General features: G+C 43.1%; 1 protein-coding gene across 1 annotated transcript in view; it reads right to left on the bottom strand.

Moving 5' to 3' along the window:
* Positions 1-14,242, bottom strand: part of LOC140731245 (hemicentin-1-like) — a 379,087-nt gene that overhangs the window by 90,431 nt on the left and 274,414 nt on the right. Inside the window, 7 exon segments of the mRNA XM_073052779.1 lie at positions 332-413; positions 2,443-2,633; positions 5,187-5,462; positions 6,396-6,493; positions 8,141-8,324; positions 9,358-9,482; positions 13,088-13,247. Coding sequence (XP_072908880.1) covers positions 332-413; positions 2,443-2,633; positions 5,187-5,462; positions 6,396-6,493; positions 8,141-8,324; positions 9,358-9,482; positions 13,088-13,247 — 1,116 coding nt within the window.

The raw sequence follows: 14,242 nt of genomic DNA, 5'->3' as shown, positions 1-14,242 counted from the left end.
GGTGAGATAATGTTTGTGGGTTTAGAAATCTGCTGGCAGAGGGGAAGAAGCTGCTGTATAACACTGAGTAAAACGCTGAGTTTCTAAAACAGCAGCAGCGGTTTGATTGTATTAATATTTGCAGTATACAGAACTAGAATGATTTACTGATTCAGGAATTTAAGTTACGACGAATGCAGGGCTTTTGCTGAAAGTAATGTGGGAGTGGGCTGCGATTGTCTGCAAGTGAGGTAACGGTGTCAGTGGAGGATTTGAGTGAAGATACATGGAGATCATTTATCAGAAGAAAAAAAAACCCATGTGAAAGAATGTTTAAATTATGTGACCGTACCACTTATCTTCACTAAATGGTGCTGCTGATCCTCCCCAGCAGGACTTGTTGCCACACAGGTATAAAGACCCGCATCTTCTACCTATGGTAAACCACACCACAGATGTCAGTAATGTGCACTCAGTATTAAAAAGGTGGATTAATTGTTTGAAGCTCCACATCACTTTACATTATTATTTTCTGCCTAACCCTAACTGCAAGCAGCTGGTTAACCCAGTTATTTTATCAGGCTGGATCGCCTAAAACAAAATGGAGCCAATGGAAGTCACTGTCCAGTTCTCTCTTTCCAAATGGAAACCATGTTGATATGCCTGTGGGATCTATAGCAACCTACCTAACTGCAGTGTCCTGATGTGGTGTTGTAGTGTAGTATCTATAGTAAAGAGCATGGCAGAGTAAATGTTGAGAAGTTTCCATTATCTGGAAAATCTCAAACGAGGGAACATAGTTGGAAGATTATGGGACAGTTACTTTAGACTGAGGTGCCTAGGAACTACTCAATGCAGAGGGCGGTGAACCCCTGCAGTTATCTAGCCCAGATATATTGATGGAAGTATTTAAAGAAGGAGACTGGGAATTGGGAGCAATGGGAACTGTCACAGAAGTGGAGATGAAACTTGAGGCAGATCAGCCTTGGTCATATGGACTGGGAGGGCGGGGGCAAGGAGCTGAATGGGCTGCTGCTCTATCCTTGTGATCTTATGGAACTGTCACATTGGGAAGCACAACAGACCTCAGAGCAACTCAGACATTGATTGGGTCAACTCCACAGAGGGCACGAGTACACTACCCCTCTGTTGTAAAGGTAGTTGAGATCCCATCTCTCCCATTTCTCCTTGCCTTCTGATTTCCCTGGACAACACTCCACCGATCAAAGTAAAAAAAAAGATCTAGTGCTTTCCCAGCGTATATGACAAATAAACTCTTCTCAGGTTTTCAGTCCGATCCCGGTATCAATTATAACCAAAGTTTTGATGACCATCTCTGCCATCTTCTTCAGGGATGATGCCTGGAAATGTCTAGTCTAAAAGCTTATTACTCTGGTACAGGACACAAGCAGTTCTGCAGATGCTGGAATTCCAAAATAACACACACAAAATGCCAGAGGAACTCAGCAGATCAGGCAGCTTCTATGGAAAGGAATAAAGAGTTGATGTTTCAGGCCGAGCTCCTTCATCAGTCCTGAAACATTGGCTCTTTGTTCTTTTCCATAGGTGCTGCCTGACCTGCTGAGCTCCTCTGGCATTTTGTGTGTATTGCTGTGGTACAGATCTCATTAGTCATATTATGCAAGTTTTGCTGAAAGAGGTGGAGATAGGGTAGCCCAAAATAAATAAACAACTGACTCAATAACTTTGCATCGTCAATTGAAAACCTCCTCCAAGTTGCTCTAGGTTATCCCGGTCTGTCTGTCTAGCAAGGCAGTAATTACTTCCTAGTTACTTGATAATCTAAAACTGGTTGGAGAGGTCACTTAACGCCGATGAGGAAAGTACAGAAAATCCCAGAAACACTCAGCAGACCAGTCCACATCTATGAAGAGCAAGCAAGAGCTAACATTTCTGGCTGATGACTTATAGAACAGGGGCAAAGAAAGAGGGACAGTTTGGCAAAAGGTAGAGAGCAGAGGAAATTAAATGACAAAGACAGCGATGGTTTTAGACAAGGGGTGGGTCAAGAAGAGGTGGAAATACCCAGGAGATAAGGCGTCTTCTGTGGTGAAATGGGAACAGAGAAAATATTTGAGATCCATAATCATTTTGTCAAAATGGTTTCCTCTCACTGAGGCCCCATTACGAGACTAATATTAACCACAGATTCATCTTCAGATTATATTCCAAGAACTGCATAGATTACACAAACTCCCAATCCTGGCACATTGATCTTTGTGGAAGTTGCATTTTCTACATGGCAAATTATGGTGTACCAAGTTCGGAACACCATTCAGAGGCCAAGCAATGATATTGGGCTTATATTACCACACATCACTTCAGTTACAAAGCATAAGAGTCACCCAAAAGATGTCAATGGCTCATGAAGTATTACTATCTAATGCGTTATAAACAAGTTCATGAAATAAGTCTTAGTATATGGAAATAGGAACCATTGACCTGTATGCTTTCTATTCTGAGGACTTTTCCATCACTTAGCACTAGGCCAAATCCACTGAGTGGAGCTCCATCCTTCAGCCACCTTATGTCAGGAAGAGGGATTCCCGTTGCCATGCACGTCAGCTCCAGAGGATCATTTAAAACCACCGATACTTCCTGTGGCATTTCTGAGCGAGAAATGTGTGGAGGCTCTGCAAAGAAAAATTGTTACTGTGAGGTGGGAACGCACAGAGCCTGAACAGGAGAAATTCTGCAGATGCTGGAAACCCAGCAGAACACAGGCAAAGTGCTGGGGGTCTCAGCGGCCAGGCAGCGCCTATGGAGACATAGACTGCTCATTCATCTCCACAGATGCTGCTTGATCTGCTGAGGTTCCCCAGCACTTTATGTGTTACACAGATCATGAGTGAACAAAGGTTGCCCACCTCTAACTCTTAAGTTCAACAGCGATAGCAATATTTAATACTGTAATAAGCTTTGATAAGGCAACTTCATACTTGTCTTCTGGAATTTTAAGTTTACAACATTGCTTGGTACACCTTTGTATACAAGAAGGGCCAGAGTTGCCTCTGCTTCCTGAGGAGACTGAGGTTCTTTGAGTATGTAGGCCTCTCCTTCACATGTTCTACCAGTCTGTTGTCACCAGTACAATCTTCTATGCGGTGGTGTGCTGGGGCAATGGCGTCAACACAGTTAATGCCAACAGGCTCAATTAACTGATCAGAATGGCTGGCTCTGTTATTGGAGTCAAACTGGTCACACAGGGGGCTGTGGTAGAACAAAGGACTCTACAGAAGATCCTGACAATTCTGGACAATGTTTCTCACCTTCTGCATGCCACCTTGGCTGAACAGAAGAGCACATTTAGTAACAGACTAAGACAACTGTACTGCTCCAAAGAGTGCTATATGAGGTCACTCTTACCCTCAGCTATTAGGCTCTGTAATGAATCAAACTATAGCCAAGGAAGTGATGACCCCCTCCTGTTAAATTGTTTTTAACCTCTCTTTATGAGAGCTCTGCTTAAGCTCTGTTTACCACACCCTGCTATCACGGACATCCTGTGCCATACTACCATCACTTCTTATCTGGGTACTATGAATGTGCACCCATTACTGTGTAATATTACAGTAATTCCTGCACCACCACCTTATCAGCGTGAACTTGTAAATCTTGTAATCTTCGACTTGTAAATTTTGCACATCTTATTAATCAGTTAACTTACTTTTTATTCTTTCTTACTTCTCATATTTGTATACCTGTACACTTGTAATGGTACTGTGACGCTGTAATTTCCTTTGGGACCAATAAAGTATCTATCTATCTATCTTTATCCACAGCACATGCTGTTTCCTCAAATAAAACTCCAATAAACTGGTTGAACATGATTTCTCCTTCACAAAAACACTATTGACTTGGCTGATTACTTTAACTTACCAAACAGCCCTGTCACATTGGCTTCTAACATGGGTAATATTTTCCCCACGACAGATGTTAAGCTACCTGTCCTGTGGTTTCCTTCTTTCTGTCACTGTCTCCCTTTGAATCAGGGAATTACTTTTGCTACTTTCAAATCAAATAAGATCCTGTAGGAGATGAGGGAATTTTTCAAAATGAATACCACTGTATCAACTATTCCATTGAGATGCAAGGATGAATGGAATAGTTGATACAGTGGTATTCATTTTAGGCTCTGGAGAGTTAATGAGCTTGAGACCGTTCTCAGCTACTGATTGCAATTATTCCTGAACTCCATCCTTCCTGATTTGGTCCAATATAAAGAGAGGAGTACAGCTTCAGAATCATCTAGAGCAGGGGTGTCAAACTCATTTTAGGTCACGGGCCGGATCAGTCGGACGCGTGTCAGCTTTCGTTGCCTCCATTTTTTCAGCCTGCTCTCATGTGTCTCAGTCTCTGCTATAACTACAAAGTGTTTCACTTTACAAATTCCGTTTCTTATGAAGGAGACTGCCGAATAAACACTAAAAACCCTGAAAACCTGGTACCTGAATAAACTCAGCATTAGTCATATCATACGCCATAGGCGCTTCGATTACTGGGGCCAGCTTTAATAGTAATTAGATATTATCTCGTGGGCCAAAGATAATTCCACCGCTGGCCGGATTTGGCCCGCAGGCCTTGAGTTTGACATATATGATCTAGAGGGTGACACAGTTGTGTAAAGGGCAGCACTGTAGTGTAGTGTTTAGTGTAATATGTTACAGCACCAGCGACCCAAGCTCAATTCCTATCGTAGCCTGTAAGGAGTCTGAATGTTCTCCTTGTGACTGTGTTTGTCTCTTCCGGGTGTTCCGGTTTCTTTCCCACACTCCAAAGGCTTATGGGTTAGGGTGAGTAAGCTGTGGGCAGGTTATGTTGGCGTCAGAAACATGATGACACTTGCCGCCCCAGCACAGTGTTCATAAATACAAGAGACAGTGGAAATTCTGAACAACACACGCAAGGTGCTGGTGGAACTCAGCAGGTCAGGCAGCCGCTATGGAGAGGAATAAACTGAGAACGTTTCAGCCAAGCCTGAAGTGTTGACTGCTTATTCCTCTCCATAGATGTTGTCTGACCTGCCGAGTCCCTCCAGCATTTTGCCTGTATTGCTCGGACTGTTGATGCAAAGATGACACGTTTCACTGCATGTTTCGATGTACGCGTGACAAATGAACCCTTTATGTCTGCTCTTCCCTTTGAAACTGCACCCGTTCACAAATCCAAGCATGCGTGTCACTCACCCATGACCACCAAGTTGAAGAGTTTGGTAGCCTCGCCGGCTTCGTTCACAACGATGCAAGAGTACCAGCCGGAGTCATTCAGACTGACGGACGGCAGCTCAAGCCTCTTCCCATGACTCTCGGTAACCAGGTCGTTCAGCGCCAGCAGTTCACCGTCCTTCAGCCACGAGAAGCTTGGGGGCGGGATCCCACTGGCTTCGCAGGTGAGACGAACAGATGTCCCGTGGATGGCCAGTACTTCTTCCACTTTCCCGGAGTTTTCAATTCTTGGAGGAACTTTGTTGGGAGGGAGGGGGTTGTTGGGAAAAGAAAGAGAAAACGGTGTCACTTAAATCCATAACAAAGCTCACAGTTCAAAGTAATTTTATTATCAAGTACATACTGTATATGTCAACATATACACCCTGAGATTCTTTATCTTGTGGGTAGACAGAATAAATCCAATAAGCATAACAGAATCAACGAAAGACCGCACCAGCAGGGCGGACCGCCAGTGTGCAAAAGTCAACAAACCGTGCAAGTACAAAAAGAAAGAAAAAATAATAATAAATAAGCAACAAATATCAAGAACATGAGATGAAGTGCCCTTGGAGGCGAGTCCCTAGGTTGTGGACACAGAACATCACAGGTAAAACCCTCCCTGACACTTGCACGGAGCACTGCCACAGGAAAGCAGCACCAAGGACCCCCACCATCCAGGCCATGTCCTCCTCTCACTACTACCTTCGAACAGGAGGAACAAAAACCTTCGGTTCCACACCACCAGGTTCTGTACCAGTTACTACCCTACAGCCATCAGGCTCCTGAATTGGTATGGGTAACTTCACTCACCCCATCTCTGAACTTTTTTTTACAACATCTACAGATTCACTTTCAAGGCCCCTTTACAACTCATGTTCTCAGTATTTTTTTTATTTGCAGTTTGTTATCTTTTGCACTTCGGTTGTTTGTCAGTCTTTGTTTATGTATACTTCCTTTGTACATTCTATTGCAATTCTTTATTTTCCTGTGAATGCCCGCAAGAATATGGATCTCAAGGTTGCCTATGGTAACATATACGTACTTTAATAATAAATCTTACTTTGACTTTGAACTGGCAGAAATCAAAAAGGGACAGTCAAACAAGCTGAGGTAGAAGAATGTCAGTAAATGAATTATGGGAGTGAGGTGGCCTTCACACATTTTTTTTAAAGGCAAAGACTTACGTACCTTGAACACGCAAGTGATAATGATGCTCCGTCACACCTGCCTGGCTCACAGCGACACACGTGTAGCTTCCTGTGTCAGAAACCTGTACCTCGGCAATCCTAGACAGAAGACAAACAAGAAGCAGTGTCCAACACCAGAGTAGATTACTACTGATGCAGAAGATCTGGAACAATAATAGAAACTGCAGGAAATAACATGTTTCTGTTGAAAGTTTATCCACCTCAGAGATGAAAACAATTGGTACTGTGCATTGATAAGAAACTTGCTGCAGATTTGCTTGCAGAACAACGTAGCAGTTCACCCTGTTTAACCTGAAAGTGTCATGGTGAGCACTGGCAACGACCGAACCCAGGTGCGGAGGAACGACAGACCTCCATGTAGAAATGGAACAGGAATTTGCACATGGGAACTCCAACAGAACATCTGCGGCATGACCAAGCGACACCGTGAGGCGAATCAGTCTCAACACAAGGACCCCGCGATCAGCGCTAATTGGGAGTCCACTTTAAGTAATCATAGAACACGGAAAACCCGTGCCAGGTCCAAGTAAACTTGACGAGGTTATACAGAAAGCACAAGGGCTTAACGACTGTTGTTAAGTCAACATTTAATAAATGGATGTGCTCAAGAAACCTTGGAGCCCAACCCTCTGCAGATCACCGCAGAAGCCCACAGGGCTCATGACAAAGCCTTTCACAGATGCTGCCTGACCTGATGTACATTTCTTGCATTTTCTACCCTAGTTTAACAGTATTTTATACTTCAAATGTAGGATAAAGTTTCTCTCCATTTCTTTTGCTGGCATTTTTCAGAGCCTTCTTTTCATCATGGCGCTAAACAGCAACTCCTTTGCTTGCATCTTCAGAAACTGCTCCATTTCCATCTTTAATATCTTTATTTTTCCCATTCACTGTTCTTTTGAAGACCCTGACCTGGAGCTGCACGCTGACTTTGGTTCTTTGCAGGAATGGGACCCACTCTCGAGGTTTCACGACTAGCCATTATCGGACATGCCAACAGTGCGGCCTAAGAGCTCAGCTAGCCTTTGGAGGCCTGGGATCTCGGGCTCTGGAGACGGGCAGATCAAATGTCAGTGTCCCAACAGACTGATGCGTCGTGGGAGTCAGAAGATCTTTGGCTATGTGCCCAGAGACCTGAGATCTCTGGGCACAGAGCTTGAAAAAAGTGACACAATGGACTTTTAACATCGTAAATCAGTGAGTTGTTTGTTAAGTCTCCCTTTTCGCTGTGAAACGGAGACACCTCTTTCTCCCTTATTAGGGAGAGAGGGAGCCTGTGGTATGTCGAACACAGGGTGAACGAGTAGTCTTTGGAGTACTGCAAGTCTGTGTCTTTGCTTTGCTGAACACTTGAGTGCTTGGTGGTGGGGCAGATGCTTTTCTTGCTGGTTGGGGAGGGGGGATTGTTGCTTGCTGTCGCTTACGCACGGGAGGAGGGGGAGCTGGTGGGGGGGGACTTTGGGGTTCTAACATTTAACTGTCGTTCATTCTTTGGGGACACTGTTTTTGTGGACGTTTGTGAAGAAAATGCATTTCAGGATGTATATGGCACACATTTCTCTGACATCAAATGCACCTTTGAAACCATTATTATGAATGAACAGGAAAGACTTTGTGGGAGCTGATGCTTCTCTGGTCTTGAGAGGAGTAAAATGGCAAAGAGAAAAGCGCAGGGACGAACATTGGGGAGACTGGGTCTTTCAGCCACATCACCAGCGCTTTTACCTCAGGATCTGGCCAGCTGACTGCAGCCTGACGTGGGACGAGATCGGCAGGGGGAGGCCATCCTTCAGCCAGCTGAGCTTTGGGGGTGGGACACCGGCAGCGCGGCATTCCAGTGTAACCGCTGCGTTCGGCGCTGCTGTGAGAACCTCAGGAAGGCCGGAGATTCCGCTGATGTTTGGAGGCACTGTGGGGGGAGAAGGAAGCAAATGCACTTTCAGACTCAGGGAGGAATACCACAGAACCCACGGAAGCAACTGTTGTCATTTAACTGTGCTGTAATATCCTGTGTTCCTAAGCCCCATTCCCTCATCAAAGAGATAAGTTTTGGACTAAACTCGATGGTAAAAGAAAAGGAAGGAATCACAAACTTGGGAAATACCAAAGGGCTTCACAGCCAATAAAGTACTTGAGATATATTCATTGTTTTAATGAATACATTCAGCTTTTAGATAGTAACCAATTGAACACAAGAAGCCTTCTGTGGTCTGGAGATGAGCACGAAGGGATACACTTCCCCAAGTTTTAATTCAAACATGCATGCACACCAAAAATTCAAGTTCTGATCTATTTATCGACCGAGAGTAACAGACACATAAAATGCTGGAGGAAGTCAGTAGGCCAGGCAGTATCTATGGAAAGGAATAAAGAATCAATGTTTCAAGCCAAGACCCACCTTAAGGAGCATCTTGGCCCGAAGTGTTGACTTTATACTCCTTTCCATAGATGCTATCTGAGCTGCAGAGTCCCTCCAGCATTTTGTGTGCGTTGTTCCGAATTTCCAGCATCTGCAGAATCTCTTGGGTTTTATTCTTTATTGACATATCTTTTGGACAGTATGAGCCCTTCTGGAAGGTTGGCTGGATTGTAGTTCACTATATGGATGTGCAAAAGGATCATTTCCTGGTGCCAATATCCTGTATAAATCGGTTTCTAAGACTGCAGTGTTTACATTTCGGTTTGCCTGGTGATGTGGGGGCTGCTTCCAGGTTTAGAAACCTTCAGTTACACTGATACTACATGAATAATACAAAATGGTGTGGATAAATTATCGATGTAAGCGATTGAACTGAAATGAAAAGCCTGCCCCTGAAGTAAGGAGAATGGAGTGCTGGCAAAGCCCAGTTACTTAGCAATGGCTCCTTTCTGCTTCTAAGGGAGCTTGGGAGAACAGGTTGAGACACCAATTTTCAGGCATTTGAGTGTGACTTTTCGCTTACCAAGCACCTTGAGTATGAACAACTTTGTCTCCTCGCCAGCAGGATTCTGGGCCACGCAGGTGTATCTCCCTGTGTCTGAAGCTGATACGCCCTTTATTGCTAAGGAACTTCCATCCGAGGACGACCTGCAGAGAACAAGAACCCGGATACCAAATAACATTGGAAAACCACAGTGAACTGTCAGGGCAGCAGGAAAGGTCATTGGCTGCAGTCTCCCAGCACGGCAGACCTTCTACGAGTCCAGGACAAAAAGGGGGGTGTGGAGAGTCACTGCGGACACTCCCCACCCAGTAAACTTCTGGAAAATGTTATAGCGCTTTGAAACTTCACGTCAACCTAAAAGTTGCATCTCCCAGGCAGTCAATCTGATCAACCATTCTACACCCACTTCGATCTATTACCTGAGTCAGTGCACTGCACTGTAAACACTTTACACCACATTTTATAATGCAGCGCTCATTGTAAGTACATTATATTTATGTATTTATGCACATTTTATTCCATTTCTATACTTTAACCTCTTATTTTATATAATTCTTTATAATTGTAGAATGATGTTTTTTCGTACATGTGCCAACACACTGCAGAAAATTCAAAGTTCAAAGTTCATTTATTATCACAGTACGTATGCCACGTACAACCTCAAGATTCACCTTCTTGCAGACAGCCACAAAACAAGCAAACACAGAAGAGTCAGCTACAAAAGGATCCACACAACACCCAATGTGTGAAAAACAGAACAGATCATGCAAACAATCAAAAAGTAAACAAATAACACACAGAACATGAAAAGAACCGCGGAGTTTCCGAAAGTGAGCCCACAGCCACAGAGCCAGTTCAGTGCTACAGCTGGTCCAGGAGCCCGCTGGTTGCAGGTAACAGCCACAGAACCCGTTCAACTCTCTGGCGAGTGAAGTATCTTGGAGTAGTTCATCCCTCGCCCTCGGCCTTCCTTGATCTTTTCATCTGTTTCAGTGCTTAAATCGGCTAATCATCAGTTTGTTTTCCACTCTCGGGCCTGGGCCTGGGCCTGTGCCTGTGCCCCACTGCTTCAATCTGGCTCCAAGTCCGCTCCATCACTGGCTGCGGCGGCCACACCTGCATTCTCGACAGTCAGGTTTACTGAATCCTTCACCTAAAACATCCACAAATTTCTACAAATGTACCGAGGAGAGCATTCTAACTGGCTTCATCACCATCTGGTATGGGGGAAGCTACTGAACAGGATCAAAATAAGCTGCAGAGAATTGTAAACTTAGCTCTATCATGGTACTAGGGGACATCTTCACGGACCAATATGTCAGAAAGATGGTGTCTATCATTAAGGACCCTCATCACCCAGGTCATGCCTTGTTCTCATTGCTTCCATCAGGAAGGAGGTACAGAAGCCTGAACGCACACACTCAACAATGCAGGAATAGCTTCTTCCGCTCTGCCATCAGATTTCTTAATAGATTTTGAATCCATCCACACAACCTCACTACTTTTTTTTGCACTACTTATTTAATTTAACTATTTGTTATATATATATATTTACTGTAATATATATATACCTACTGTAATTCACAGTTTTTTTCTCTGTTATCATGTATTGCGTTGCACTGTTACTGCAAAATTAACAAATTTCACAACACATGCCAATGATATTAAACCTGATTCTGATTCATCTGAACAATTATGATGAATGAAGTTGATTTTTGATCCTTTACATTTTGCACCGGGTTTCTTGAAAGGCAGAATGAAGCAGAGTCATGTCGAAATTATCCATCTAGCTACTTCTGAATAGTTCAATCCTAAGATCCTATTAGAAATGGAAAGTGAAATAGTAGATGCATTAGTTATAATTTTCCTAAAGTCCTTCGATTCCAGGGAAATGCCAGAGTTTTGTAAAGTTGTCAATGGGACATGTCTATTCAAAAAGGTTGAAGACAAAAAACTGGGAACTATTGGCCAATGAGACTGACCATTTATTGTTCTCAGATACGAAGCACAACTGCTGGGGGGGTGGGTAGTCTCACATTCTTAGTGTCACAGAGAGAGAGAGGAGCCCCCAGACTATCTGGGCCAGTGCTTAAATTGTCCGGACAGTGGATTGTACCTCACAGGACCCAGGCTCTGCCACGGCGAATCTCTCTGGGCCTAGATTTAGCTGCCAGAGAAGCTGTTCTCGACCTCTCCAAATTGACTTGGCACCCAGAGCAATCCAACCTTACCCGACTCATGACACCCTGCTTTAAATTGTCCAAACAGCGGATCGTGCCTTGCATTAGGACCCAGTGAATTGTTCTGGGCCTAGAACACGCTACCCAGCGATTCCCTTCGGGCCTAGGTTTTGCTTCCGAAGAAGCCATTCTCAACCTCTCCAAGTTGGCTCAGCACTTGGGTTATTTGGATGGGCATCAGAACTCCTCTGTCTTGGCTTCTTCTCTCTGAATCGTACACTCCAACTAGCATGGCTCCAACTCCAAATGCGTCGAGTTTGCACATCTCTCCAGTTAACTTTGTCTTGGCTCACCTCTTCATTGTTTGCAGTGATAGTTTGACACAATTTACTTCAAAAAAAAGTAGAGCTTTTAATTGAATTTCTTTGCTTACAAATTACCAGTAAGCTGTCGCACAACTTTGGTAGCACCATCTTAAACCAGAGGTTTTTGTTAGAGATGTCAAAAACTTTGGCTTTATGATTAAAGTAAAATATTCCTGAGGTTTGCCTAATTATTATGAACTTCTATTGGTTAAAAAGCAAACCATGGAACTCAAGTCATTTGGGTTCTGCCTTGCCTCTGTCCAAAATTTCATGTCTACAGGATGTGGTCACCCTCTGTCCCAAACTCTTGAAGTCTTTTCATTTGCACCTGAAGAATGTGGGCCATTCAGCACTTGTCTTGCTCACCCAGTTACATTTCAATAAAACTGTACATAATTGTGTTAACATTGGTTACCTAATTCTGCACATGTCCTTCGAACTTCAGCCCGAGCATTACTTAGTATTTTCTTCGTGTTTGCTGCCTGCCTCACCTATAAAACCATAGAACTTTATCTACTACCTGCACTACCTGATGCTGTGCATTGAATATTTCATTAATATTTGAGTAATCTTGCATATATATTGTTTAATTAAGCATTCTTGTTCATTTAAATAATTAATTCAAAGTTCAAAGTAAATCTAAGTAAATTTTATATTCAGAGCACATATATATCACCATATACAACCCTGAGATTTATTTTACTGTGAGTGTAATCAGCAAATCTATAGAATAGTGATTATTACAGGATCAATAAAAGATCAAGCAGAGTGCAAAAGACAACAAACGATGTAAATGAAAATATAAATAACAATAAATAACGAGAGCGTGAAATAACAAGATAGAGTCCTTAAAGTGAGATCATTGGCTGTGGGAACATCTCGATGGATGGGTTAATGTGTATGTTAAATGCATACATCGTCACGCTAAGTGCGCTTCTTCCTTAAATTAAACTCGAAGCTAGACCTGCATTTCAAACTCCCATGTCTTCTTTGAATTAGTTTAGTGTTTTGAAGTTACAAAACATCACGGCTGACATCCTGTCCATTTTTAATGTGCATGTTTATAGCTGTCTTCACATTAGATTGTGGAATTATCTATGTGAAAGAAACCTAAACCTTTCTTCAATGAACGTTGAAGAGAGCCAAGCCAAATCATTGTAATAGCAAGTTTCAGCCCGAGAACAAAAGAGAATTCACACTCACTTAATGTGTATTTTTCCCACTGCTTCCAACGATTGGCCATCCTTCAGCCATTTTAGAATAGGTTTTGGTTTCCCTGAAGCCACACATTCCAAGTTCACATCTTCATTCACCATGGCATCGTACTCAGTGGGCACTTCTGAGCTGAGGATACTTGGTGACACTGGCCATGAAGAAAACAAACAAAAATGTCAGAAAATATTATCTCATGGCTCTTGAACTCAATGCTAGAATAATAAAGGCCAACACTCCTTACAGCTCTTAACCACCAATCAACTTTGAGAGATCCATGGATGTGGAATCAAGGTCCTTCAAGATGTTCTGAACATCTTCTAGACAAAATAGCTAACCTATCTTTCTTGTCTGCTGACACAATCTGCTGAACATTTCCAGCACTGGCATTAACCTTAAAAGTTAACGTTCCTTCTCTCAGAAAATGCTGCCCAACCTGCTGAGTAGTTCCAATGTTTTCTGTTTCCATTACAGGTCTGCACAATCGGCAGTTTTTATTGGTCTTTGATTTTTTAAAATTTAAACATTCATTTTCAGTCGCCTCTTTGTCTCCATGTCCAAGATCAATCTCTTTCTGGGCAGATTGGTAAAGCATACTGGTAGGAATTTTATCAGTTTCATCCCATGGCCTGGGTGCCTTTGGGATTTGTAGTTCATCAATTTTTACAGTTGGATCCCTCATTTTGAAATGCCAGTTGCCTAAGGGATGGGTATAATGACAGTCAATGTCCAAATCTGCTGCTGAAAGCAACACCATTGGTTAGAAGTCTTTAATTGGCTTGTAATTCCTCAGTCATTAGAAAGAGAGTCAAAATCCACATCAGGATTTGCCCCCAGCCACCATGATGCCCTCCAGCATGATTTGTTCTGCAATGTACAGTTCCTTGAAGACTTCATACTGCCCCAACCATTATTGCCTCCTGATCCTCGTTCTTTTCTTCCCTCTTGATGCACTATCTTGCAAAAGAGCTTCACTATTTGTAGCTTCTTTTTACAATGGATGTCAACAAGCTATCTTATTGTGGTCGACGTTGCAATGAGCTCAATCCCATCCTTGCTGACTGACTGTGCAGCTCTACCATCAGGCTGCATTTTCATGTCCACACCAGAGACTTCAGCACAAAGTCCAGGCATGCTGAGCAGTCC

This window comes from Hemitrygon akajei, chromosome 7, assembly GCF_048418815.1.
Source record: "Hemitrygon akajei chromosome 7, sHemAka1.3, whole genome shotgun sequence".
In the NCBI taxonomy this organism is placed as follows: domain Eukaryota; kingdom Metazoa; phylum Chordata; class Chondrichthyes; order Myliobatiformes; family Dasyatidae; genus Hemitrygon; species Hemitrygon akajei.
The sequence above is the reverse complement of the archived record's forward strand: the minus strand, read 5'-3'. Positions and strand labels throughout refer to the sequence as shown.